At 39.2% G+C, this 25,964-nt stretch overlaps 1 protein-coding gene and 1 long non-coding RNA gene across 8 annotated transcripts in view; one reads left to right on the forward strand and one right to left on the reverse strand.

Moving 5' to 3' along the window:
- The window catches only part of LOC132667356 (uncharacterized), a 260,339-nt gene extending 251,333 nt beyond the window's left edge, over positions 1 to 9,006 (reverse strand). For 2 of the 5 annotated variants that reach the window (XR_013555680.2, XR_013555683.2), the window contains exons 1-2: positions 8,905 to 9,006; positions 3,092 to 3,325 (exon numbers count right to left, since the gene is read on the reverse strand). This is a non-coding gene — a long non-coding RNA (uncharacterized LOC132667356). Of the gene's footprint in view, positions 1 to 3,091; positions 3,326 to 6,484; positions 6,825 to 8,650; positions 8,808 to 8,904 lie in introns of those variants that run through there. The other 3 variants (XR_013555684.2, XR_013555682.2, XR_013555681.2) reach the window with 3 other exon arrangements.
- The window catches only part of HTR1E (5-hydroxytryptamine receptor 1E), an 87,536-nt gene extending 73,691 nt beyond the window's left edge, over positions 1 to 13,845 (forward strand). Inside the window, exons 1-2 of one of the 3 annotated variants that reach the window (XM_060616128.3) lie at positions 9,030 to 9,089; positions 10,038 to 13,845. In XM_060616128.3, coding sequence (XP_060472111.1) covers positions 10,225 to 11,322 — 1,098 coding nt within the window. In that variant the 5' untranslated portion in view covers positions 9,030 to 9,089; positions 10,038 to 10,224 and the 3' untranslated portion in view covers positions 11,323 to 13,845. Of the gene's footprint in view, positions 1 to 9,029; positions 9,195 to 10,037 lie in introns of those variants that run through there. The other 2 variants (XM_060616127.3, XM_060616126.3) reach the window with 2 other exon arrangements.
- The last annotated feature ends 12,119 nt before the right edge of the window (positions 13,846 to 25,964 follow it).

Raw genomic sequence — 25,964 nt, forward strand, 5'->3', positions numbered from 1 at the left:
AAACCAATAGCAAGAATGAAAGAATATCACAAAGATATTACAGGCATTAAAAGAACATGAAAGGAATATTATGACTAACCTTATGACTATGAATTTGACAACTAAGATTAAATTCTTAGTTAATTAAACTAAGATTAAATGGAAAAATTCCTTAAAGGATATAAGTTACCAAAAGTGATACAAGAATAAACAGAAATCCCACAAAGCCCAATATATGGTGTTTTGGTGTTGCTGTTTATGGGTTTTTTTTATTTGAGTAAAGAATTTGTACTTAAAAATCTCCCACAAGGAAAACTCAAGTTCCAAAGAGATCCACAAGTACATTCCATCAAATATTCACAAAAGAAATGACATTGATATTTCTCAAAACCCTTCAGAAAAATTTTTAAACTCATTTTTTAAAAGACAGCATAGCCTTGATACCAAAACTCACAAATTAATACAAGAAAAGAAATTTTCAGACAAATATCACTCCTTAACATAAATGTAAAACTCCTTAACAAAAAATAGCAAATCAAAGTCAGCAATAGATGTTTTTTTAAAAAACAATACATCGAAACTAATTATGATGTTTTTCCAAGACTTGGAAGTTTTTCCAAGACCGCAAGATTGTTTTAACATCCAAAAATCAATTACTGTGATTCACCACATTAACAGAATAAAGAAATCACAAAACCATCTCAGTAGTTGAAAAGATACATTTGATTAAATTAAATGCCCACTTATTATAAAAACTATCAGCAATTTAGGAATAGAAGAAAATTTCCTCAAACTAATAAAAGGGATCTAAGAAAAACTTGTAGTTAATATATTAATGATAAATGATGAACATTTCCCCCATGTATATTGGGAAGAAGATAAGAATGTCTGCCCTTACCACTTCTAATCAGCATTTTTTAAAGGACTATTTATTTATTTATTTAGAGACAGCACACAAGCAGGGAAGGGGGCAGAGTGAGAGAAAGAGAATTTTTTTTTATTTATTTAGTGTTTAATTTACATCCAAGTTAGTTAGCATATGGTGCGACAATGATTTCAGGAATATATTCCTTAATGTCCCTTATCCATTTATACCATCGCCCCTCCCACAATCCTTCCAGTAACCCTCTGTTTATTCTTTATATTTAAGAGTCTTTTATGTTTTGTCCCCCTCCCTGTTTTATATTCTTTTTACTTCCCTTCCCTTATGTTCATCTGTTTTGTATCTTAAAGTCCTCATATGAGTGAAGTCACATATTTGTCTTGAGAGAAAGAGAATCTTTTTTTTAATTTTTTTTTTTTACTGTTTATTTATTTTTGAGAGAGAGAGGCCGAGTGTGAGTAAGGGAGGGAGGGCAGAGAGAGAGAGAGGGAGACACAGAATCTGAAACAGGTTCCAGGCTCTGTGCTGTCAGCACAGAGCCCAAATGTGGGGCTCGAACCCACAAACCATGAGATCATGAACCGAGCCAAAGTCAGATGCTTAACGGACTAAGCCACCCAGGCAGCCTGACAGAAAGAGAATCTTAAGCAGGCTCCACACTCAACATACAGCCCAATAATATGGGGCTCAATCCCAAGACCCTGGAATCATGACCTGAGCCAAAATCTAAAAAGAGTTAGATGCTCAACTGACTGAGCCAAACAGGCACCCCCTATTCAGCATTTCACTGTAGTACTAGTCAGTATAACATGGCAAGACAAAGAAATAAAAGAAATAAAACTGTCTCTGTTTGCAAATGAAATGATTGTTTTCACAGAAAGATCATAAGAATCTACAAAATATCTACTAGGATTGATAAGAGTATTTAACAAGATCACAGATTGAAAATCAATATCCAGAAATCCACTGTATTTCCCTATGCAAAAAATAAAAATGGAAATTGAAATACAAGTACCATTTACAAAAACATCAAAAATATTATAATGCATAGGGATATTTCTCTTTTTGCTACTTGATTATTAGTTTATAGAAATGCTACCAATTTATACACCCTTAGGTTTATTGCAGCATTATTTATAATAGCCAACATATAGAAGCAACCCAAGTGTCCACTGACACACAAATACATAAAAAGATGTTGCATAGATACAGATAAATAGATAGATATAGATAGATATAGATACAGATATAGATATACACAATGGAATATTATGCAGCAATAAAAAGGTTGAGTTTTGTTTTGTTTGCCATTTGTGACAACATGGATAGACCTAGAGGGTATTATGCTAAGTAAAATGAGTCAGACTGAGAAAGACAAATACCATATGATTTCACTCATATGTGGAATCTTAAAAACAAAACAAATGATTAAACAAACAAAAAGGACAATCAGACCTATAATACAGAGAATAAACTGATGATTTCCAAAGGAACGGTGGGTGTGTGGGATAGGTAAAATGGGTGAATGGGTGAGAGATATAAGATTCCAGTTACAAAACAAATAAGTCATAGGAATAAAAGGCACAACATAAGGAATACAGTCAATGATGTTGTAACAGCAGTGCGTAGTGACAAATGATAGCTACACTTGTGGTGAGCATAGCATAACATATAAACTTGTCAAATCACTACACTGTACACCTGAAACTAATGTAACGTGTGTCCACTATACTCAAATTTAAAAATTAAATAAAAAATACAGGCCTCTCCCTGCCTCTCTCTCTCTCTCTCCCTCAAAAATGAATACATAAATAAACAAACAAACATTTAAAAAAAAAAGAATAGAGTGACACATACAGTTGACTGATTTTTGACAAAGACACCAAAGCATTTCAATTGGGGAAATAAAGTCTTTCCTACAAAAGTTGCTGAAATAACCAGATACCCATATTGGGAAAAAAGATAAACCTTAACACTTACCTCATATCCAAATGCTAAAATGTATTCAAGATAGATCATGAACTGTTGATTTACAAATTCAGGAATTTCTCAGTTGAAATCTGAAATTGGCCCCTGAATGGAGGGCAAGGAGAGTCTAAGAGACAGACCACTCCAGATTGGTAGGCGGCAGGTTTAATAGGAAAGGAAAATTACACAGGAGGCTTGTCTGCCCATGAGAAGAGTAGACCTCCACACCCATCCTCCAGAATCTTTATATAGAAGCCTTACCTGGGTTCAGTAATGCATTCCATCCAGACAGTCTCATCTACAAATTGTTCTCTCAAGGCCGCATCCTTCAAAACGGTTCCCACTATGGGAATGGGTAGGCTGAGCACACATTCCAAGGACAGGGGAAGGTAGGTGGTGAGATGCCTCTGGTTGTCTGGATCCAGCTTACAGGTCAATCAGTGGTCATGTCCCCTGATGACCTCTTCCCACATGAAAGCTAAAGATTTTAATCTTCTAGAAGAAAATACAGAAAAACATTTTTGTGAACTTGAAGTCATTTCTTTGACACAGGAAGCTCTAATCATAAAGAAAAAATAGAGAACTTAGACTTCATCAAAATTAAAATCTTCTCATCAAAAGAGATCATTAAAAAACATAAAAGCAAAGCTAGAGTAGAAGAAAATGTTCACAAAACATTCTTCTGACAAAAGACTTGTGTCCAGAATATATAAACATCTCCTAAAACTCTATGTATTGTTTTGTTTGATTTTTACAATGATAGTATTTTCCTGTTATTATGAATATAATAACCTCATAATAATCACATGTCATGTCTCAATCACAATTTACATAAACAAGAAAAAAAACAATGAACTCCACAATCCAGTATCTCCTGGGCACCTTCCTTTGCTCTCATTGAAGAACAAACCGAGAAACTACTATGTACCCCTTTCTTTCCTATAACAGGCCAAGGAGAAGCTTTATGAAGGCTGAGGAAGTGAATTTAAAACAATTAGAGAGATAAAATTAGTAATATGAGGGCAAGCAGCTACTCCCAAAATTTGAAAAAAAAAAAAAAAAAAAGAAATTAGCACCCATTGAAGATTTTTTTCTTTTTTTATTGAAGTATAGTTGACGTGCTATTCAATATTAGTTTCAGGTATACAACATAGTGATTCAACATTTATATATATTATTAAGTGGTCACCATGGTAAGTCTCATTACCATCTATCAGTATACATAGTTACTACAATATTATTGACCATATTCCTTAATGCTGCACTTCATATCCCATGACTTACTCATTTTATTATTGGAAGTTTATACCTCTTAATCCCCTGCACCTACTTCATCCTCCCATTCTCCTCCCCTCTGGCAACCACCAGTTTGTTCTCTGTAGTAGAGTGTGTTTTGTGTTGTTTTGTGTGTTTTATTTCTTAGATCCTACATTAGAGATTTTTAAAATTTAATTATTTGAAGAAATTAGGGCAAAATGAAAATAATCAAAGAAGAGATGAAAGAATATTTATGGTAAATCATAAAGAGTTGTTGAAAACTGGGGTGCCTGGGTGGCTCAGTTGGTTAAGCCTCCCACTTTGGCTCAGGTCATGATCGCATGGTTGGTGGGTTCAAGCCCCACGTCGGGCTCTGTGCTGACAGCTCGGAGCATGGAGCCTGCTTTGGATTCTGTGTCTCCCTCTCTCTGTCTGCCCCTCCCCCGCCAGCGCTCTGTCTCTGTCTCTCTCTCAAAAACAAATGAACATTAAAAAAAATTTTTTTGAAAAAGAGTTGTTGAAAACCAAGACTACGTAAGATGGTGAAATTAAAAGTAAGTGTGCTAGGGGCGCCTGGGTGGCTCAGTCGGTTAAACATATGACTTCGGCTCAGGTCATGATCTCACAGTCTGTGAGTTCGAGCCCCACATCGGGCTCTGTGCTGACAGCTCACAGCCTGGAGCCTGCTTCGGATTCTGTGTTTCCATCTCTCTTTGCCCCTCCCCTTCTCATGCTCTGTCTCTGTCTCTCTCAAAAATAAATAAACATTAAAAAATTAAATTAAAAAATAAGTGTGCTAGAGGTACATGGGTGGCTCATTTAGTTGCGCATCCAACTCTTGATTTCAACTCAGGTCATGATCCCAGGGTCATGGGATCAAGTCCTGCATTGGGCTCCAAGCTGAGCATGGAGCCTTCTTAAGATTCTCTCTCTCCTCTGCCCCCTCCCCTCCTCACAGCTCTCTCTCTTGCTCTCTCAAATAAATAAATAAGTAAATAAATAAATAAATAAAATAAGATAAAAATTAATTAATTAATTAAATTTAATCTAAAAATGAGTGTGCTCATGACCTATCCCTGGTGTTCTGCCACTGGGGTAGTATACTAAATCAGAGGCTCTGAAGCATCTCAGTAAATGAAAGCAGTATACCCCGACCCATTTGGTTTACAGTGATTCTCCCTATTTGTAATTTCAATGAAAAACTATTTAAATATGGCTTTGGACTGCACTGGTATTTTCCATGTCATAATCAGAACAGAAACTAAATTTTATAAACCTCCCCCCATTAACTCCTGATAGGATATGTCCATTTTTAGCTGTGATTATTGCAGTTAATTTTCCATCCCAGTGGACTAATGCAAGCTTGGTGTATTGATATTAGTGTTTGGATTGTTCTGCAGCATGTGTTTTGAGTTAAGTGTTACATAGTTCCTCCTCTCCTACTATGTTAAAGGCAAAAGAGACTTAAATTTTGGGGGGCTATTTAACAAGCATTGTTCTAATTAGAAATCATACTACCTCTAGAAAAAATTTTTAAAAAAGAAAAAAGAAAAAAAAAAGAAATCATACTACCTCCTAAGGAATTGCTAGTGATTATAAAACCATGTGCTATTTCCTTAACAAGGTAAAGGAACCAAGACAATTGAAGTTGGATCATTTCCTGAGTATGGCTATATCTTTTTCCCTTTCATGATCCCCAATGTAATCCCTGAAATTCCTCAGAGAATTCTACCTACCTGGTGCCCCCACCCCACTGACTCCCTGCCTATTCCATCACTGCTTTCCTCCTTCCTCTTTTACATTTCACTCACTCCAGAAATGCTCTCTGCCCCAATATAAAGTATATTGGGTGTAGCAGCAAAGAAAACTGTAAACAGTCCAGTTTAAAAAGACAATCTCGGGGCGCCTGGGTGGCTCAGTCGGTTAAGCGGCCGACTTCAGCTCAGGTCACGATCTCGCGGTCCGTGAGTTCGAGCCCCGCGTCGGGCTCTGGGCTAATGGCTCAGAGCCTGGAGCCTGCTTCCCATCCTGTGTCTCCTTCTCTCTCTGCCCCTCCCCCGTTCATGCTCTGTCTCTCTCTGTCTCAAAAATAAATAAAACATTAAAAAAAAAAAAAAGACAATCTCTCATCCTAAAAAGAAAACAACCTTGACCCCACATCTCCCCCCATAGCTACCTTATTTCTCTGTTCCCCTTTTCAAAGGCAAAACTCTTGAAATACTTGTTCTTATCCAATCCTCTATTTCCTTCCTTCCCATTCTTTCTTAAAACTACCACATCCAGACTTTCATCTCCACCACTGCACCAAATGGGTCCTGTCAAGGTCATCAGTGTCATCCACATTGCCCAGCCCAATGATCAAGTCCTCGTCACCCACCACCTGTCAGCAGCACTTACACAGCTGATTGCTCTTCATGCACTTTCTTCACTTGGTCTTGGGATTATCTCCATCATCCTCCTCCACCTCAACAGCTGTTCTCTGTTTCACTGGTTCCTCCTTTCCTTCCTGACCTTTGATTAGTGAAAAGCTCCAAGGTGCAGTTCTCAGACTTGTTCAATCTGTAATTGCTCCCATGTCATCCCACCCAGTGATTCGAAAGACTGCGTTCCACATGGTGTTATGGAACAAACTTTAAGATAGATGTTAAATGAAAAAAAGATAAAAGATGGAAAGCTGGATGTGTGCAGGAATTTGGAGTGACTGACAACACAAGGATACAACACTCAACTCCTATTCTGAAAGGCCTGGGCACAAAATAAACCAGGGAGTCACATTAAAGAGCTGACAATATAGCCTCAACCAGTAATGTTTTTGCTAATTTAACTGGAGGCAGCTAAAAAGATGAATCAGGCATACATCCCACCCTCCAGAATGTATAGTCTTCTGGGGGGGGGGGGGGGGAATGAAAAATAAATAGTGACAAAATAAGGAAGAAAATGATGTCACTGGAGAAATGACAGGATGTATGGAGGCTCAGATAAATAGACCAGCTTTTAATTTTTTTTAACGTTTATTTATTTACTTTGAGAGAGACAGAGAGAGCAGGGAGGGGCAGAGAGAGAGAGTCAGGGGAGGAATCCCAGTCAGAGTCTCTGCTGTCAGCAGAGCCCAATGCGGGGCTCAAACTCACGAATCCTGAGACCATGACCTGAACTGAAATCAAGGGGTAACTGACTGAGTCACCCAGGCGCCCCTAGAGCAGCTTTTAAAAGCTTGATAAAGCTGAATTATTTGATTTTTGTTTTACTTGATACTTTGAAAATAACATTTCCTAATTATCTCTATTATCAAACTAAAACTTCTGAAGTTTTCTGTCTCTTCTCCATGCTACTCTCCAAACTCTCAATCTTCCGATCAGAATGGAAAAGCCTTTTTATTTAGAACTGCTCTCCCAACAAACCTCAAGAACTCAAGAAAAACATAACTTAGGATTAATTTTTGCAGAAAAAAAAAAGAACTTTCCTTCATTTAAAGAGAAAGGGGTTGGACAGAGAAATAAACACGTGGGACACAGGGGGAAATGTAGTGAGGTTGCCCCAAGCTGATGATGGCTCAGCAACAACCCGGGTCTCCCTGATTCCAAAGCCCATATACTTTCAGTGCTACAGCATGTCTTAGATATAAATGTAAGTTTAAACTGATTATAAAAGAAGGGTAAATAACCAGTGGAGACGAAAACATTTAATTTACAAAAAGGAGGGGATTGTTGGCAGAACAAGTCCCATGGAAGAACTAGAGAAACATACGAATTTCAAAAAAGGGTACATCCACAGAAATGCTGTAGAAGCATAATGACAACAGAGAGGCAGAATGAATCTCATTTCACTGCAGAAAAATAAAGACTGTCTTAAAAACAACTGCCCCATTTTTGGTCTTTAGTGAAATCATTTTCTTTTACTTTCCATATCTAAAGGATAGATGGTAACTATCTCCCCGTCTCCTTGGGTTTTGCCCAATGGGCAGAAGCAATTAAATCCAGAGCCAGAGTGATCTCACCATGGCTGGAGATTTTTATTCCTGCCCCCTGACTTCCAGTCCCCATTCCACCCGAAGACTCCCACATACTCCACTCTCCATTTTACACATGCCTCACCTGTTCCTGTCCTCATTCTTTGCTAACATCATTGTGCCTGTTAAGCCTAATCCATATCAATCCATGTCCCTTCCCTTCTTAAAACCACAAAAATGTCAGTTTTCTTTGAAGTTTTCCTAGACCGAATCCCACAGAGACAAATTAGAGATTTGATTGGCATTCTGACCAGCAGCCATTGGCTGTGAATATTCCTATGTAGATTTTGATTGTCTTGTTTTCATGAGTATACATTTATATTTGAGGTTACAGGAGTTCCCCCTTATCCCAGGAGATATATTCCAAGACTTCCAGTAAATGCCTGAAACTGCAGGTAGTACCAAATTCTGTGTGTACTATGTTTTTTCCTATATTCACGTACCTATGATAAAGTTTAATTTATCAGTTAGGTTTAGTAAAGATTAACAACAATAACTAATAGACAATAGAACAATTATAACAATATACTATAATAACAGTTAATGTGGGGCACCTGGGCGGCTCAGTCGGTTAAGCGTCTGACTTCAGCTCAGGTCATCATCTCACAGCTTGCGAGTTCCAGCCCCAAATCGGGCTCTGTGCTGACAGCTCCGAACCTGGAGCCCGGTTCAGATTCTGTGTCACGCTCTCTCTCTCTGCCCCTCCCCCACTCGTGCTCTGTCTCTCAAAAATAAATACACATTTTTTAAAAAATATTTTAATTATGTGAATATGGTCTCTCAAAATATCTTACTGTGCTGTACTCACCTTTCTTGTGATGATGTGACATAAAACGCCTACGTGATGAGATGAAGTGAGGTGGATGACGCAGCCATTGTGACGTATTGTTAGGCTACTACTGACCTTCTGCTGATTCGTCAGAAAGGATCATTGGCTTGCAGACCGTGGTAACTGAAAGTGCGGAAGCGAAACTACAGATAAGGCGGACTCTTGTACTTTTTTAAAATTCCTTACAATTATGCATTCAATAAATGTCAGTATCTCAGTGATTGCCCAGCTTAATCACAGCTATCCAGGAGACAGACATATCATAGATGGTAGGTAGGTAGGTTGATCAATTGATCAACTAATAGATAGATAGATACTAAAAGAACACAAATGTTAACCAAAACTAAACACATTTTTTAATGTACATTTCTTTGACCTTGATGATAATGCTGTTTCGCAGTCAATTTACCATATTACTCTGAGAACAATTTGCCATAAACATCCAAGTAGTGTTATATGCTTTTTTTCTCTCTTTTCTCCAAAGAAATGCACAGTGGGATAGTAAAATGTCAGAAATAATTAGACAAAATTGCACAATTCCATTGTGACATTAAAATATCTTTGGAGTTCAAATTTGTTATGGAACTTTAAAACTGGTTTGAAATCTGCTTATTATAAACAATATAATTTTTTCTTTAATGTCCCTGAATTTCTAAAATATGATACAATGTGAATGTATGTTTCCAAATGTAAACAAAAAAAAAACCCTTTTACATATAAATGTTACATATATATTAATAAATATAAATAAGAAAGTAATTCAGGTGGCAAGATAGACTTTAAAGTTGGTAATGTTTTCATGAGAAAGAGTTTGGGAACTTAACTTTTTAAGAAGTATCTTTTTGGTAGCTACACTTGTGGTTAGCACAGCATAAGGAATAAACTTGTGAATCACTATGTTGTACACCTGAAATTAATGTAACATTGTGTGTCAATTATAATTTTTAAAAGGTATCTTTTGAAGAATAAAAATAAACTTCACACCCAGAGATAAAAAAGGAAATTATATCAAAAATATGTGTAAAGAATTTACGAATACTGAAATATTATGTTTTCCAGAGGGAAAAAAATATGATTTTTCACTCATTAACCAGTAGCATACTATTTTCCAGGAACCCTCCATTCAGAAGAAATGCTGTGGTGCTTCCTTTTACCCCATACAAAATGGAACATAAGAAACTACAAAGCTGAACAAACTACAATCTTCTTATAAATGAGAGGCACTGAAGTCTGAGCAGTTTCCAGCTGAGGGAAAATAACCAACAGCTTCTCCACAGTGTAGATCAAAACAGGGAAAACATGAATATCACTAACTGTACCACAGAAGCCAGTGTGGCTGTGAGACCCAAGACCGTCACTGAGAAGATGCTCATTTCCATGACTCTGGTGACCATTACCACCCTGACCATGTTGCTGAATTTGGCCGTGATCATGGCCATCTGTACCACCAAGAAGCTCCACCAGCCTGCCAACTACCTGATCTGTTCTCTGGCCGTGACGGACCTCCTGGTGGCAGTGCTCGTCATGCCCCTGAGCATCATGTACATTGCCATGGACAGCTGGAAACTAGGGTACTTCATCTGTGAGGTGTGGCTGAGTGTGGACATGACCTGCTGCACCTGCTCCATCCTCCATCTCTGTGTAATTGCCCTGGACAGGTACTGGGCCATCACCAATGCTATTGAATATGCCAGGAAGAGGACGGCCAAGAGGGCTGGGCTGATGATCCTCACCGTCTGGACCATCTCCATCTTCATCTCCATGCCCCCTCTGTTCTGGAGGAGCCACCGCCAGCTGAGCCCACCCCCTAGTCAGTGCACAATCCAGCATGACCATGTCATCTACACCATTTACTCCACACTTGGGGCATTTTACATCCCCTTGACTTTGATACTTATTCTGTATTACCGTATTTATCATGCAGCCAAGAGCCTCTACCAGAAAAGAGGATCAAGCCGGCACTTAAGCAACAGAAGCACAGATAGCCAAAATTCTTTTGCGAGTTGTAAACTTACACAGACTTTCTGTGTGTCTGATCTCTCCACCTCAGACCCTACCACAGAGTTTGAGAAGATCCACACCTCTATCAGGATCCCTTCCTTCGACAATGATCTAGATCACCCTGGAGAACGGCAGCAAATCTCTAGCACCAGGGAGCGCAAGGCAGCACGAATCCTAGGACTGATTTTGGGTGCATTCATTTTGTCATGGCTGCCATTTTTCATCAAAGAGTTGATTGTAGGTCTGAGCATCTATACAGTGTCCTCTGAAGTGGCTGATTTTTTGACATGGCTCGGTTATGTTAATTCTCTGATCAACCCTCTGCTCTACACAAGTTTTAATGAAGACTTTAAGCTGGCTTTTAAAAAGCTCATTAAGTGCCGAGAACATACTTAGATTGCAAAAAGCCAAAAAGCATCACTTTTACCAGCCTTGTGAGTGGACAAGGGTAAGGGGTGCAACTTATCAATTTGTGAACATAATTGGTTCAGGAAATTTTGTAAGGTAGTGTGGTCTTTTTGTTTGTTTTGTTCTGTTTTGTCTGAGGTTTGTTATTCGGTGTGCCGTTTTCTACCTCTGGTTTTATTGTGGTACATGATTTCAAATAAACATTATCATATAAAGACAGAAATTTCATAGAAATAATAATAAGGTGAAATAGTAACTACTTTTTTTAGCCATTTCAGTTAATCCTGCAATTAAAGAATGCCAAAATAAATCTTCATTTGCAGAATTTCTTATTACTTATAAATCAAATACCTGATAACTTGCCTTCGTGTGGCATTAAACCTGGGGTCATGGCTCCATATTTGTGCAAATTTTAGTGGGAACTGCATGACTCCATAAAGCATTTCTTAAAAAGTGATGTGCTGCCATCTGCTTGCAGACCTGAACCAAAGTCATTTACTGTGACTACATCCTTTTAGGTGCAAATAGTACAGCTGATGTATCCTTTTTAGTTCATGATTAAATACACTTCCTCATTCTCTAAAGAGAACCTGGAATGAATTCTCTGCTTTCCTGGGTCTTTAACTATGAACATGAAACATAAACAAATACAAAATAACCTAAATATACTTTGGTCCATGTGTTGCTATATTACCTGACAGGCACACTGGACTTCCTCCTATTTGGAGAAGTGTCGCCCTAAGCCTCGCACACATTCCCTCATGCTGACAGGATTCAGGTGGGAGTACAAGCAGTTTCACAGGGTGGAGTGATCAAATGAAGGAATTTATATTATCTGAAGAACCGTGTTGGAGAATGCTACTCATTAAATTACCAGTGTGCACTTGGAAAAACAAAAGTTGAACATCTGTGCTTACACCCATCAAGGAGATGAGTGTGAAATTGTGACCCCTGGAACCTCTGTGGCTTCCATGCCAGACTGCACCCTGGGGCCAGGAGGCTACAGATGGGACCTGAGGCCACACGTGCCTCTCCTCAGCTGGGGTGACTGCTCTAGTCACGAGGAGGAGCTTACCACTAAGTCACGAATGATGACAGAAAGGAATGAAAGTTTGTAAATGCTTGTGCACTCTCAAGTCAGTGACTGTTCTACACCTCTGCTCCTCATCTCATCCACAGCTTCTCCTCATCTCTTCACCCTCCAAGGGTCATATCTCTTCTTGGTTTACAGAGAAGACCTGCATTTGCTCCCTCTCCACCTCCATGTTTTAGCCTTAAATCTAAGCTCTCTAACCTTTTCTGTAATCTTGCACCTCTCTCCTTTGCCCCCAACTTCTTTCCCCCATACCTCTCCTCCCTCACTTCCCCTCTCCCTACCTCCCATCCCTTCCTCTCCCCACTCTTCTTGAATCTCACCTTTTCATTTGCTCAAGTCTCTTGGACACTGGTGTACACTTCCTCTGACCCTGCTTCCCACTCAAGCTCCTGCTTCGTCTCTCTCCTGTCTCTCCCACCTGAGCTTCTCCACTCATCAATCCTTCATTCTGCTCCACCTCTCACCTTCCACTGACTTTCACATCCTTTGCCATCTGGGTGTGCCCTTCCTAGCTCTCCTGAAACATATCTCCCAGTAGGCAAATATAGTGGCCTTCCCTCTGTCCTCATCTGCTTCACAATCTGTCATCAGGTAAAACAGTTAAGGGGAGCCTGGGTGGCTCAGTCGGTTAAGCATTAGACTCTTGGTTTCGGCTCAGGTCGTGATCTCAAGTTTCGTGAGGTCGAGCCCCACATCGGGCTCTGCCCTGACAGCACAGAACCTGATTGGAATTCTCTCACTCCCTCTCCCTCTCTCTCCCTCTCTACCCCTCCCCTGCTCGCATGTGCGTGCTCACTCTCTCTCTCTCTCAAAACAAATAAATAAACATTAAAAAAAAAAAAAACCCAGCTAAGCCTCCCTTTCTTGTTTAAGCCTGTGCTTTCCAGAATAATTTACTCCCCTGTTTCTCCAACCACCTCATTTTTTGTCTCCTTTCCTTTCTCCTGGAGCATTGTCCTCAGCTCTTACCTCCTGTGTCTCCATACTCAATCCTATCCCATCATTTTAACAATGAGGTCCATTCCTATGGCTCTTCAATTTGTGTCTTTAGTTCTGATCTCTGTGTTTCTCAAATTCCAGACCCATGAATTACATCCAGTGAACATCTCCCTATGAACTGTCTGTTGGTTCCTCAAACACAGCTTTTCTAAACTGAACTCAGGATCATTTTCCCACACTCAAACCTTCTCCTCCTTCCACCTTCCCCACCTCAGATAACAGGATTACCATGCTTTTTATCATTCATATTAGATAAATGTGATCCTCTCTTTGTGGCTTGTCTCTCACATCCAGATAGTCTTATGTGTTTACCTCTACAGAAATGTTTGAATATGATCCCTTCTTCTCCAATAATTTGGTTTCTTCACCCATTCCAAATCTTCTTATCTGATCTTACCTCTCAAGTCCTTCACCTGTCACTCTGTGGCCACATATCTGCACACCTATCAGATATATCTTCCTATGACAGTGGTCTATCAGAGACATCTTCCTAGGACAGTGGTCTATCAGAGACATCTTCCTAGAACAATGGTCTATCAGAGACATCTTCCTAGAACAGTGGTTTTCAGAGGGGCAGTTCCCGACCAGCAGCATTAGCATCAGCCAGGAAGTTGTTAAAAATGCAAAGTCTAGGGCCCCATTGAAGACATACTGAATCAGAAATTCAGAGGGGGGGGGGGCATCAACTTCCTCTTATAAGCCCTCCAGGAGATTCTGGTGCACACTAAAGTTTGAGAATCACTATCCCAGAGCATGCCATTGGTTTTTAATTACAGTATTTATAATCCTCTAATATTTCCCTATCAGTTTAAAGTAAAGATTCTTTTTTAAAAAATGAACATTTAAAATAAAAAATAAATAAGGATTCTTTAGTATAATGTTCAAGGCTCCTTCACTATGTGACCTTAATTTACCTTTCCAGAGTTAGGTCTCACCACTTCTTCTCACCCATCCCATACTCCAGCAAAGTCTGGATATTTTATGTGCTCTCTGAATTTCCTTAACAGTTGATCCCACTGCTTCAGAAACCTGACCCCATGGCTTTCCATTATTTCATCAATTCTTTATCATGCAACTCAAATGCAATCTCTTCTGTAAAGTCTTCCTGAGATCCTTCTTCCTTCTCTGTCACTATGAGAGTCCTCTCCCCCAGCTCTATGTTCCTTAGAACCCCATTTCTGTCACTATTATTATATGCATCCTATCTTATAGTGCATTTGTTTCTGTATTTCTGCTGTCTGCCCTAATATACTGTGAGCTCCTTGAGGGCAGGAACTGTGTCTGTTTCATCTCTGTATCCCTAGGGACTCCTACAGTGTTTTACACACAGTGGGTACTCAAAAAATGTCTGTTAATGTGAATGGGATTATATCCCTAGAAGAGAATATGTAAATGTGCCATCTTCTCCCAGTGAGAAAACCAAAGTTCTTAATTCCCATGGTGCAATACTGACTTTATTTTTCCCCAAAACTTACCATACAACTTCTCAACTTTGTTCCAAAAAAATGCTAGAAAAAGCTTCCCTATGGAAAGAAAAAGAATTTCCCATTGAATAAATGAATAGACTTTATTCATTAAGATTCAGTCTAAGCTGCTTTCAAAGAAGAAACCTCCAAATATAGTAGTCCAAACAAGACAGTTTTTTTCTCTTTCATGTGACAGTCAGGAGGTAGGAGGGCAGCCCAGAGTGAGTAGGGGACTCTGCTCCACAACATTATCCAGGGACTCAGTTTTATTCTGTCCTGTGGTTCTGCACCCTCCCCACCACTGCCACCACCCAGGTCTTATTCTCATCTGCATGGCCAGAGCTGACTCACCATCATATCAACATTCCAGTCCATAGGAAAGAAGAGAGAGAAGTAGAGAGGAATTTCCTTTTAAGGAAGTTATGTGGATCATGTAACTTCTGCTTATAATCCATTGGCAATTATTAGGTCACATGGCCACACCAAGTTGTAAAAGAGAATAGGAGAGTAAATCTCTAGCTGGGCAGCCATGTGCCTTGCTAAAATTGGGGACATTATAATAAGAGGAAGAAAGAGAGAATGACCACAAAGGGACAATGAACAGTCTACCCCAAAGGGATATTGGTTTCTGTACGTACGGCTCATATATTCCAGGCAAGTCAATTGGTTACGCAGCTAGTGGTGATCTATGTACAAGGATGTTAAGGTTTAAATCACGGGTTACTTGACTGAAATTGTGCATATGCTGAAAATCCAGTATTTATCATGCCTATATCTCTACTATCTAGAAATTATATGAGCAACCCTCTTGCTTTCCTATCATCAACCACATATCATCATTGAAAATTCTTGGCAATTATAAGCATTTTAAAATGTTAAGAGTCTAAGTAAATAAAAAACAAAAAGAAGATGCATAAGTAATTTTTACTTACTCATTTTTACTAACTCATTTCAATTTACTAGATAAGTCCTAGTTAAATGCAATTCTCTCACACCTATCTTTGCCCTTAGCAAAGAAGAATCTGTATTTATTTCCTAGTATAATCAAACCTGTTGGGAAAAAAAAATCTGCTGTTTGGTTTACTCATTTAACTAATAGTGCTAGCTGGTATTGACCACCATTGCCAGTTTCAATTAAAACTTGAGTGAAGCAATGGTACCTTCTGATATTGTCAGTTTTTCCAGTGTAAACAGCAAATTAAAAGTAAACCCCAGGGGTGATATTTTGAACACTTCCATTAACAATAACTAATAAATTAGGACTTTCGGGTTTGTGTACCCAGTGAAAGAATTCTTGGATATAAGTCACTCCCTTGCAGACCTGGTAATTATCTGGTTATAACTGGTAGCAATAAGAATCCTTACGAGCATCGCTACCTCTATCTGCTTTGGATAACTGGATAGTTTCCTATACTTATGAATTTCAGCTTGCAAACTCTGACAGGCACGTAGAAGGGAAGTTCCAAAGTGAAGTTCAGCAACTGTTCTGGCTACCAGCACAAAACATCCATTATCGTACTGATCTCAGACTAATGTGTGTTTGCTGTGTTTGCTTAGTTTTTAAGGTCTTCTATACGCAACAACTTTTAAGTCCTTATGTACAGTATTTGCAAATACAGTAAGAGGATCAGAAAAACTAGTGAAAAGAACCTTATGACTACAAAGGAAATACAAGTAAAGGCAATTTTTTCAATTAAAAGGACTGAGAAAATGACTATCATTGCATAGGAAAATGGGATCAAATCTTGTTCAGCTTTCAAGGACCATCATATGCAATATGGGAAAAAGTACTGTGCCTCAATTATTGACTGTAATCAGCAGGAAAGAAGGAAAAGTGATTAATGAGATGGGAAAATGTCTGAGCACCACACAGTAGTTCTAAAAGTTGTTTCAGAGTGTGTGTGGGCATGTCTAGTTATCTCAATAGAGAACCCTAATGGTATTTTGCAGTAGGAGACAATGGAGGCTAAATCTTACAATTAAAAAAAGGGGGAGGGGGGAAAAGTCCCACTCAATAAAGAAGTACCACACCCAAAATACCAATATCATTACCTGCTAAGAAACACATAAGTACCAGCATTGACATGGGATGCTCAGAAACTGAATGTTAATTCAGGTGTCGGCTAGGGATTATTTGGGATTTTAGAAGACTTATCATGGTGAAAGTGCTGCTATGAACTTTTATTGCAAGTCATGGAGGGTTTCAGAGTTTCAAGACCAATTTGAATCTGTCTAATAGCAAAGTATGGGTCAGGCCAACAAATATAGACACCACATTGGTTAAAGAGTTTCCATTGACATTGGCAGAGATCATTAAGAAATGGGACACAATAAAGTACCTATCAGCAAGAAGGAGGTATTGGTACTTCAAAGGATTGACTCATATCCTTATTTGGTGGAAAGGCTTTCAAAGACCAAATATAGTCTCACCTAAGTCATTTCAGACTTAGAATTAAAAGAGACTCTCAGGAACCTGTCAGTAGAAGGAGGAGATATTTCAAAAGTTAGGAAGTATGACATTAGATGTTTCTGGAACCCTTAAACTATCCAAGGTCCCTCCTTTCTCCCCATAAACCTCACCCTGGAGAATATACAGCAAGCTTCAGCCTTGCCACAAAAATGGTTTGAAATTATTTCCTTCATAATAGAAAGGAATCACTCTGAAGAGAGAATTGTTTAAAGAAAGTAATCTGTTGGCTCCCTAAAAGCTCCTAGTACCTAACACAGAGGGTGGTGCATGATGGCACTCAAGTTATATAACTTACATGTTTATTGAATTTAATTGAAATGAACACATTGATTACAGACTTCAAGAAATTTAGAGGTAGAACTATGTAGTGGGTAAGAAGGTTCTCATATGGAGGTGGAGTCGCCACATATTTCAATTTTTTTTAAAGAAAGGGACATCAGGACAATGATGATACAAAAGAAACAGCAATGGGAGGAGTTGGGAGATAATATCAACAGAGTTTTAGGCAATAAAAAAATTGACCATCTGCTGTGAGTTTGAATAAATTGTAAAAGTTTTCCATTGAAAAATAAAAATGGTATAAGAGCAGTGATATGAAGAAAGCAAGACTACAGCAATGGAAAGGGCAAAATTGGGGAGATAATGGTGGTGGTTTAGGGTTCACAAACACCAAGTGAGCATTTGCCATGAGCTTGACATTGTACTAGGCACTGGGATCTCTATAAGGAAAAAAGCAGAGGGACAGAAAGAGGCAGACAATCCAGGTAGAAAACTACAAGGCCCAAATCTTAAGAGCATATTTGTAGGAAGGTGACTTTATTTATTTTCTATTTGGATAAAATAGCATTTTAGAGGTAATTAGAAACATTGCCTTTGCTTAAGGGGATGGGAGAGAAAGAAGACAGAAGAGCACATTTTGCACATCAAAATCTTGGGGGAAAAAAGTAATACCAGAAACTCTGGAGGATGGATGGTTCTTCAAAGAAAATGTATAAACAACATGGATACAAGAAATAAGGTCACAGGTACATGTGTTTCTAGTTTGCATGGTATCAAATAGTGGTACATCAGAAGATGATTTAAGAAAAGCTGATTTAGGGGCGCCTGGGTGGCTCAGTCAGTTGGGCATCCGACTTCGGCTCAGGTCATGATCTCACGGTTCGTGAGTTTGAGCCCCGCGTCGGGCTCTGTGCTGACAGCTCAGGGCCTGGAGCCTGCTTCGGATTCTGTGTCTCCCTCTCTCTGACCCTCCCCCGTTCATGCTCTGTCTCTCTCTGTCTCAAAAATAAATAAATGTTAAAAAAAATTTTTTTTAAAAAGCTGATTTATGAAGACATCCACAGGAATGAGGACGGAAACAGAACTCTGAGGAAAATTCAGATTTATAAGCAGTCTAATAATAAGTAGACCAGTTACCCCAAGTGTTTCTGGTTCATGGTTAAGCACTCAGTAAGGGATTGGCAAATTAATAAATTAATTACTCAAGCCACCAAGCCTGAGTCAGCATTTAGATGGCAAAGAAGAGCAACTTGGTGGTATAACCAAAGTATCTGTGTAAGTCAGTAAGAAGGATGCTAATAAAATCCACACTCAGAGGTAAGAAGCAGTTATATAAAAATACTAACCCATCAGCCATCCTCTCTTTCTGCACTTTGGAGGGGAGGGGCAGAGAAGAGGTGTTTTATAAAGAACAGTAAGAACAACCACAATGTAAACAGTGTTACCTGACAACTTTACCTGATTACTTCTTATTGATCCATTTCTCACGAAAAACTAAGGTCTAATTGCCCTTTCTAATCACACACACACATGCATCTAGAAATAAAAACAATATCCCATTAGGAAACCAAAGGCAAGTTTGGTGCAGGCAAATGTCATTGGTATAACTGTTACAAGAGTCCAATTAAAAATGAATGCCAAGTGTACTATGTATGTACATGTTATTTCATGTTTAATTGTTGGACATTATACAAACTGGAATAGGAGGATATAAAGATAACAACCTCATTGCTAATACTTAGGAAGAATCATCAGAGTTTCCAAAATATGTCTATATCAGAGAGATCTTGCCTTAGAATGACTGCCTTGCCAACAAACTCCTTCTAAATGTGTTACAAGACACAGCTCCTACTGAGAAAAGCAGCTCTAAGTGATTCTTTAAGCATAACTCACCATGTGGCACCAGGTGACATCCCCTGCCTGTCCCCAGCTTCCCTATCTGCAGCTGATGAGTTAGGGCAGTTGGGCACCGGACCCAAGAACAGCAGGCCTATATACTGGCCATGTGCTATGAGCTGGTCTGGTGTGAAAGCTCCCCTTACACATAAAGGGATTGGTTGTGATAATGACATTCTTACCTCTCAAGAATTTGAGGGGCGCCTGGGTGGCTCAGTCGGTTAAGCGTCCGACTTCAGCTCAGGTCACGATCTCGCGGTATGTGAGTTCGAGCCCCGTGTCGGGCTCTGTGCTGACAGCTCAGAGCCTGGAGCCTGCTTTGGATTCTGTGTCTCCCTCTCTCTGACCCTCCCCCGTTCATGCTCTGTCTCTCTCTGTCTCAAAAATAAATAAGAGTTAAAAAAAAATTTAAAAAAAAAAAAAAAAACCATGGAGAGTCATTCCATTGTCAGTGGAAGCAGAAGTAGAAAGACAAGCAAAATGAGACAAAAAAAAAAAAAAAGAAAGAAAGAGAAAGAAAGAAAGAAAGCAAGCAAGCAAGCAGCCAACTGGCATCCATGGCAAAGCACAAGAATGAAACTCAATTAATTCCTGCTGCTAAGAAACTAACAATGTTGCCTGTCCTTTAGAGTTGCCTTTTACAATCCCAGACAACCTTCCGGGTCCCAAACTATGTTCCAGGTCCTTGAGGTTTAGCTGTGAGAAACTCCAGAGACTCCTTTCTTGCTTATTGCAACAGTTACCATTACAATTGACCACTACTACTTAAGGAAATCTGCATCGTTCTCTTTCTTCCAACTGAAGGATCCTGAATGCACAGAGTTCCTGGGTCTCTGAGCCATAAGCTTCTGGAATAAGCACACTGGCTCCATTTGGACAGTCAGTGCAGTTGGACCAGATTCAAGTCTTTTCATTTCCATTGACCTTTCTAGTGTGGAAATGTACATAGTCTCCATGACTCTAATATGTCTCAGTTGCCTTCATGAAACCAAATTTTTCCATTTAGTTTTTTACTCCATGGATGTAGTTCTATTCATCATAGGTTGCTTTTTATTTTTAAGTTGTTGTTATTTGTTTTTACTTTACTTCTTAGGATAAAATGACCTTCCTTTCCTTAACTCTTAGCCTTGGGAGTGGGAAGGAATAGAATGGACAGGGTGGGAGGGGCAGTGGGCAGAGATCAAAGGGCTGTGTTAGTGTGTTTGGGCTGCTGTAACAAAAATACCATAGACTGGTTGGCTTAGAAACAACAGAAACTTATTTCTCACCCTTCTGGAGGCTGGAAGTCTGAGATTCAAGGTTCCCGCATGGTTATGTTCTGGTGAAGACCCTCTTGCGGGTTGCAGACTGCTGAGGAAGGCTTTTAATATATGAATTAAAGGAAGACACAATATCCATTTCATGACAGGTACTAACAGTCATCTTTAAAGGGTTTGTCACATTTAAAGGGTGCCTGCGTGGCTCAGTCAGTTAAGCATCCAACTTCGGCTCAAATCATGTTTGAGCCCTGCATCAGACTCTGTGCTGACAACTCAGAGCCTGGAGCCTGCTTCAGATTCTGCCTCTCTCCCACTCACGCTCTCTCTCTCTCTCTCTCTCTCTCTCTCTCTCTCTTTCTCTCTCTAATACAAATAAACATTAAAAAATTAAAAAGAAAAATTAAAAAATAAGGGGTTTGTGAACTAGTTACACTTGCATCCTCAACAGGTGTTTTGAGGGATTTAGGTGAGGGAAGGAAATATTCCTCCTCTACCTTCATGGTCTTCCAACTGGACTAAGAATTACATTTACATGAGACAGACTAATGGGAGAAAAAAAAGTTTTAGTGTGTGCACATGGAGGCCAAATAATGAAATTGAGACGTAAAGAAATGACCAAGACAGGCAGGTTTTATACTTTTTAGACAATGAGACAATAAATCTTTGAGTAATTGACAGGACAAAGAAAACTTAACTTTGGGAGCTTCAATTAGTAAGAAATTCTAAAGATTTTTAAAAATTTTTTAAGTAATCTCTACACCCAACATGCTGGAACCCACAACCCCAAGATCAAGCGTCACATTCTTTACCAACTGAGCCAACCAGTTGCCTCCAATTAGTAAGAAATTCTAAACAGGATTTAGAGTAGTAAATTAGTAATATAATAATAACAACAATAACAATAACAACAACAAGGGTTGTTTCCACAGACTTCTTGGCTCTCAATTTCCCATCTCTAGTGGTAAGGATGTCTCTTTACATCCTGGTACAAGGAGGGTACTTGCATATGGGAGATTTAGTTCCTGCTCTCAGGAAGCAGAGAAGGGTCTAAGTGTCCTTCTTGCACAGGCTGTCTCTTAAGTAATTTTTATTAAAAATAAAATGTGCCACTGTGGCCCATATTGGGGCAGCCTGATCTTGGCCTCTCTAGAGTGAAGCAAAATCATGACATTAACAACCACTCTATACTCACCCAGGCTTAGCTCAGTCACAAGCATCCTAGGGTATAGAATCACCTCTTTGACTCTTATTAAAATGTCATAGATCTGAATATACTCCAGAAAATGGGCATATTTCCAGTGATATGACCCTTTTCTTAATAAAAATAACCAGGAGAAATTACCAAAATCCAGTAAGAGGGTGTGTGTGTGTGTGTGTGTGTGTGTGTGTGTGTGTGTGAAATTTAGTCTACTAAATAATAATTTGAAGATAAAGTTCATTCAACACACATTTATTAACATCTGTGTGTCAAGCTTTGCAGCAGATTGTCTTGTGAATGAGACCCAGCTGTAGCCCTTAAGAAAAATATGGTCTATTGGAAGAGAAATCCAAGTAAACAACAGAGTATGATACATTGCATTGTAGAGATATGTACAATCTGCTATGTTTGTGCAGAAGAAGAAATAATCAGTTCTGTGGGAGATAGAGGAGAGGAGCCTTCACTGGTACATGATGCAAGAGTTCACTAGGCTGGTACATAATATAAGAGTTCACTAGGCTGACAATTCATTCAGATAAACAGCATGAATAAAAGCATGGAGACACAGAGATTTAAACGGCGTTTAGGGAATGAGAAGTGGCCTGAGGTGGTCAGTATATGGGGTAGGAAGGAGAAAGTCAAGAAAGGAGGCTGATGGTCCAGGCATGTCCATGAAGGGTCTCAAATGCCTCACTAAGGACATTAGATCTTACCCTGAAGACAGCAGAAAATTGCCTGATGTTTTCAACCAAAGGAGAACATGATCAGACCTGAAATTTTGAAAGAATCCTTGAATGAAAAAGAATGGAAGAATGAAGACCACAGGTGCTGGAATAAGCCAGGGAGCAAAAAGTGGAGTCTGTACTAAAGAGGAGGAAATTGAGCAGAAGGAGAGGTGGGGGGAGATGTTAGAGAAATTTCAGAAATAAAATTAGAGGACAGACAAATCAGATTTATCCAGAAAATGACCTTTTTAAATTGAAAGAGAGCAAAGTTCCAGAATGCCAAAGAGAATGTACAGTAACTTCAGCAGCAGATCATAAATTCCACAATTTGAAGACATAGTAGAATAAAACAAGAGTCACCTTCTTTACCAAACAGACCAATCTTTTTTCCACATCGCAGATTGTCTACCCTTGCTTAATCACAGTCAACTGGATAGAAAATCCTTTCTAGGAAATAACAATAGGTTAATTAAACACCTCATTTGTCTCCACTGTTAGCACTACTCTTTCCCTGAGTCCTTCTAAACACAGTGGTTACTTAACAACTCAGTTAAGCAAACAACCCTTACTAAGGCAGATATTCAATTCATTTGTCATTTAACAAATATTTACTGAGCACCTACTACCTGCCAGGAATTATGCTAGGTCTTAGATATTCGGTGGTGAACTAAACAATACAGATTCTTTCTCTAACTGAAAGTTTAGTCTAATGGAAGAGAGAGTTAATTTAAGTAGCATTTTCAATACAGTGTGTTAAAGTGCAGTAAAGAGCAATATTTCTCCAACTTCTGACATGGAAGGTCTGAAGTAAGGCCAGAGATTGTATATTTCTTAAAAATTCCCAGGTGATGCTGATGTTACTGGTCTAAGGACCGCACCCTGTATGGCACAGTCTAAGACATCTCCATCCAAAGCCATTTGAGGAGACATTGGCAGGAAAATAAATTCTCCTGCATTTCCTACATTTCATAATTTGAGCCATGGCAATTAAGAACCAAAAAGAAATAACAAGAACAATACAAGTGGTGTATCTCCAGATCTGATGGGATTGAAGCAGAAAATCTGAGCTGATCTTTGAGCAAGTAGGGACAGAAGAGAGTGGGGATGACAGTGCCTACACTTGGGACCTCAAACAGAAACATGGAAACTGAGCCATGAAAGTCTGCAGGATAAAAGACAAGACAGAGCACTGACCTCATCTTTCAGGCTTATGGTTTTTTGCTCACAGCACAGTGTAGTGGGAATCATATTTAATAGCTTTTCCCCAAATTAGTTGTATCAGTACTTTTTAATAATTTTCTGTGTGCTTTTATGCTTATATTGACTATCCTATAAGTAAACGCACTTTATCCCATGGGTTCATATCTCCCTAACTAATCCTTATGTTACAAGGCCAAGAGAAATGGGAAATAAATGGGAAAAAGAAGGAAGTTGCTCCTGTTTAGTTAGCCTGTTTCACACCTGACTGTATTGGACATTGCAAACCCAGAATCCTAACAAATGCAACAGCAAGACACAGAAACATAAAGCAGGAAATCTGGAGACATCAGTGAAAGATTCTTCCTTAAGGGAATAGTTTTTATTTTGCACTTTAATACTGTGCAAAATCTAAAATGTGTGTTTCAGCTCGAAGATCTATACCTGCATCATTAACAGAAGATATTTAAATGTGTACCTAAGTCAGCATCCTAAAAAATGGTTCACCTGGCTTCCAGAGCTCCATCAGACCATATTCAGTGAGCTTTTACCTTCTAGAAAGCTGTACTTCTCAGCCCTGTGCATCCTGAGGGCAGTGAGCCCCAGGTGGGAGGTACATCATGCCTGTCAAGAAAAGCCAGGAATCATAGTTTTGCACAGTTTTCCTTGGCTATTGTTATATTGGTTATATTGGTAACCAAAAAGTACCTTATAGGATACTTCTGAAGATCAACCATTAACACCATTAGATTCTTTGGGCCTTTCCTACACTTGCTTTTGGTTGCATTTGTCGGCCAACCCCCAGTGAAGGCCCAGAGATCTTCGCTGAGGCACCCACACTGGGCCAATAACCCATGCTCCAAAATCATTTCTCTGTTCCTCTGGAAACAGCTCCTTCAGTAATTTGGAAAATTCTCCCTTGCCTCCATTTCCTGTGGCTCCAGGGATCCAATCAAAATCTTTTCCTAAAGGTTATGTTTGGTCCCTGAGAATTGTAAAAATAGGAACCCAGTGGCCATAGGCTCTGTTCTTTGGAGGAGACTGAGCTAATGAGACCAACACAAGAGACAAGATGAAATGGAAGTTGAAGATCTGGAGAGAGCCATAAGCATTTTTTGCTAATGAGGAATTAGAACACCTAATTCCTTCTCTCTTAAATCTTATGATTCTTGAAAATATATCCATGAGTAGTTGTAGTGTAATAAATTCCTTCTACCAAACAGTGCATTTGGAGTTAAGTGTAGACTTTCTCTGGTAGACTGAAAAGAATATTGAACATGAAGTAAGAAAGCCTAGATTTAAATTTCTATCCCAAAATTAATGAGTGACATCAGGAAGTTGTTTAACCTCTCAGAGCCTCAGTTTCTTCAACTATAAAAATAAGGGTATAAAGACTTACTCTCCAGGTTGCTGAAAGAGTTAAATGACATAATACTCAAAAAAGGTGTTGGGGTACCTTGGTTGGCTCAGTTGTTTAAGTTTCCGGCTCTGGATTTTGGCTCAGGTCATGATCCTGGGGTTTTGGAATGGAGCCTGCTTAAGATTCTCTCTCCTCTCTCTCTCTCTTTCTCTCTCTCTCTCTCTCTCTCTCTCTCTGTCCCTCTTCCTCCCACCCACCACCTCCTGCTCATGCGCACGCACACATACACACACTCTCTCTCTAAAAAAAAAAGGTGCTTTGGTGAGCCACAAAGCCAGAGAGAGAGAGAGAGAGAGAGAAAGAGAGAAAAGAAGAAGGGTGCGTGGGAGGGAGAGAGAAAGAGCCACAAAGCCAGAGAGAGAGAGAGAGAGAGAGAGAGAAAGAGAGAAAAGAAGAAGGGTGCGTGGGAGGGAGAGAGAAAGATTGAAGAGGATGGGAAGTGAAATCAGAAAATGTCTAAAACTGCCTAAGATAATGAATTATCTTTATTTTGATTAAAAAACGCTAAGAAATCAGACACATTATGTCCACAAATTGCAAGGGACTTTTTTTTTTTTTTTTTGCAAGGGACTTTTAATCCAAGTTCTGATCTGATGCTGGGAGCCCTCCAATGGCTGAGAGGTAA

The sequence above is a fragment of the Panthera onca genome, chromosome B2, assembly GCF_046562875.1.
Source record: "Panthera onca isolate mPanOnc1 chromosome B2, mPanOnc1 haplotype 2, whole genome shotgun sequence".
NCBI lineage: Eukaryota > Metazoa > Chordata > Mammalia > Carnivora > Felidae > Panthera > Panthera onca.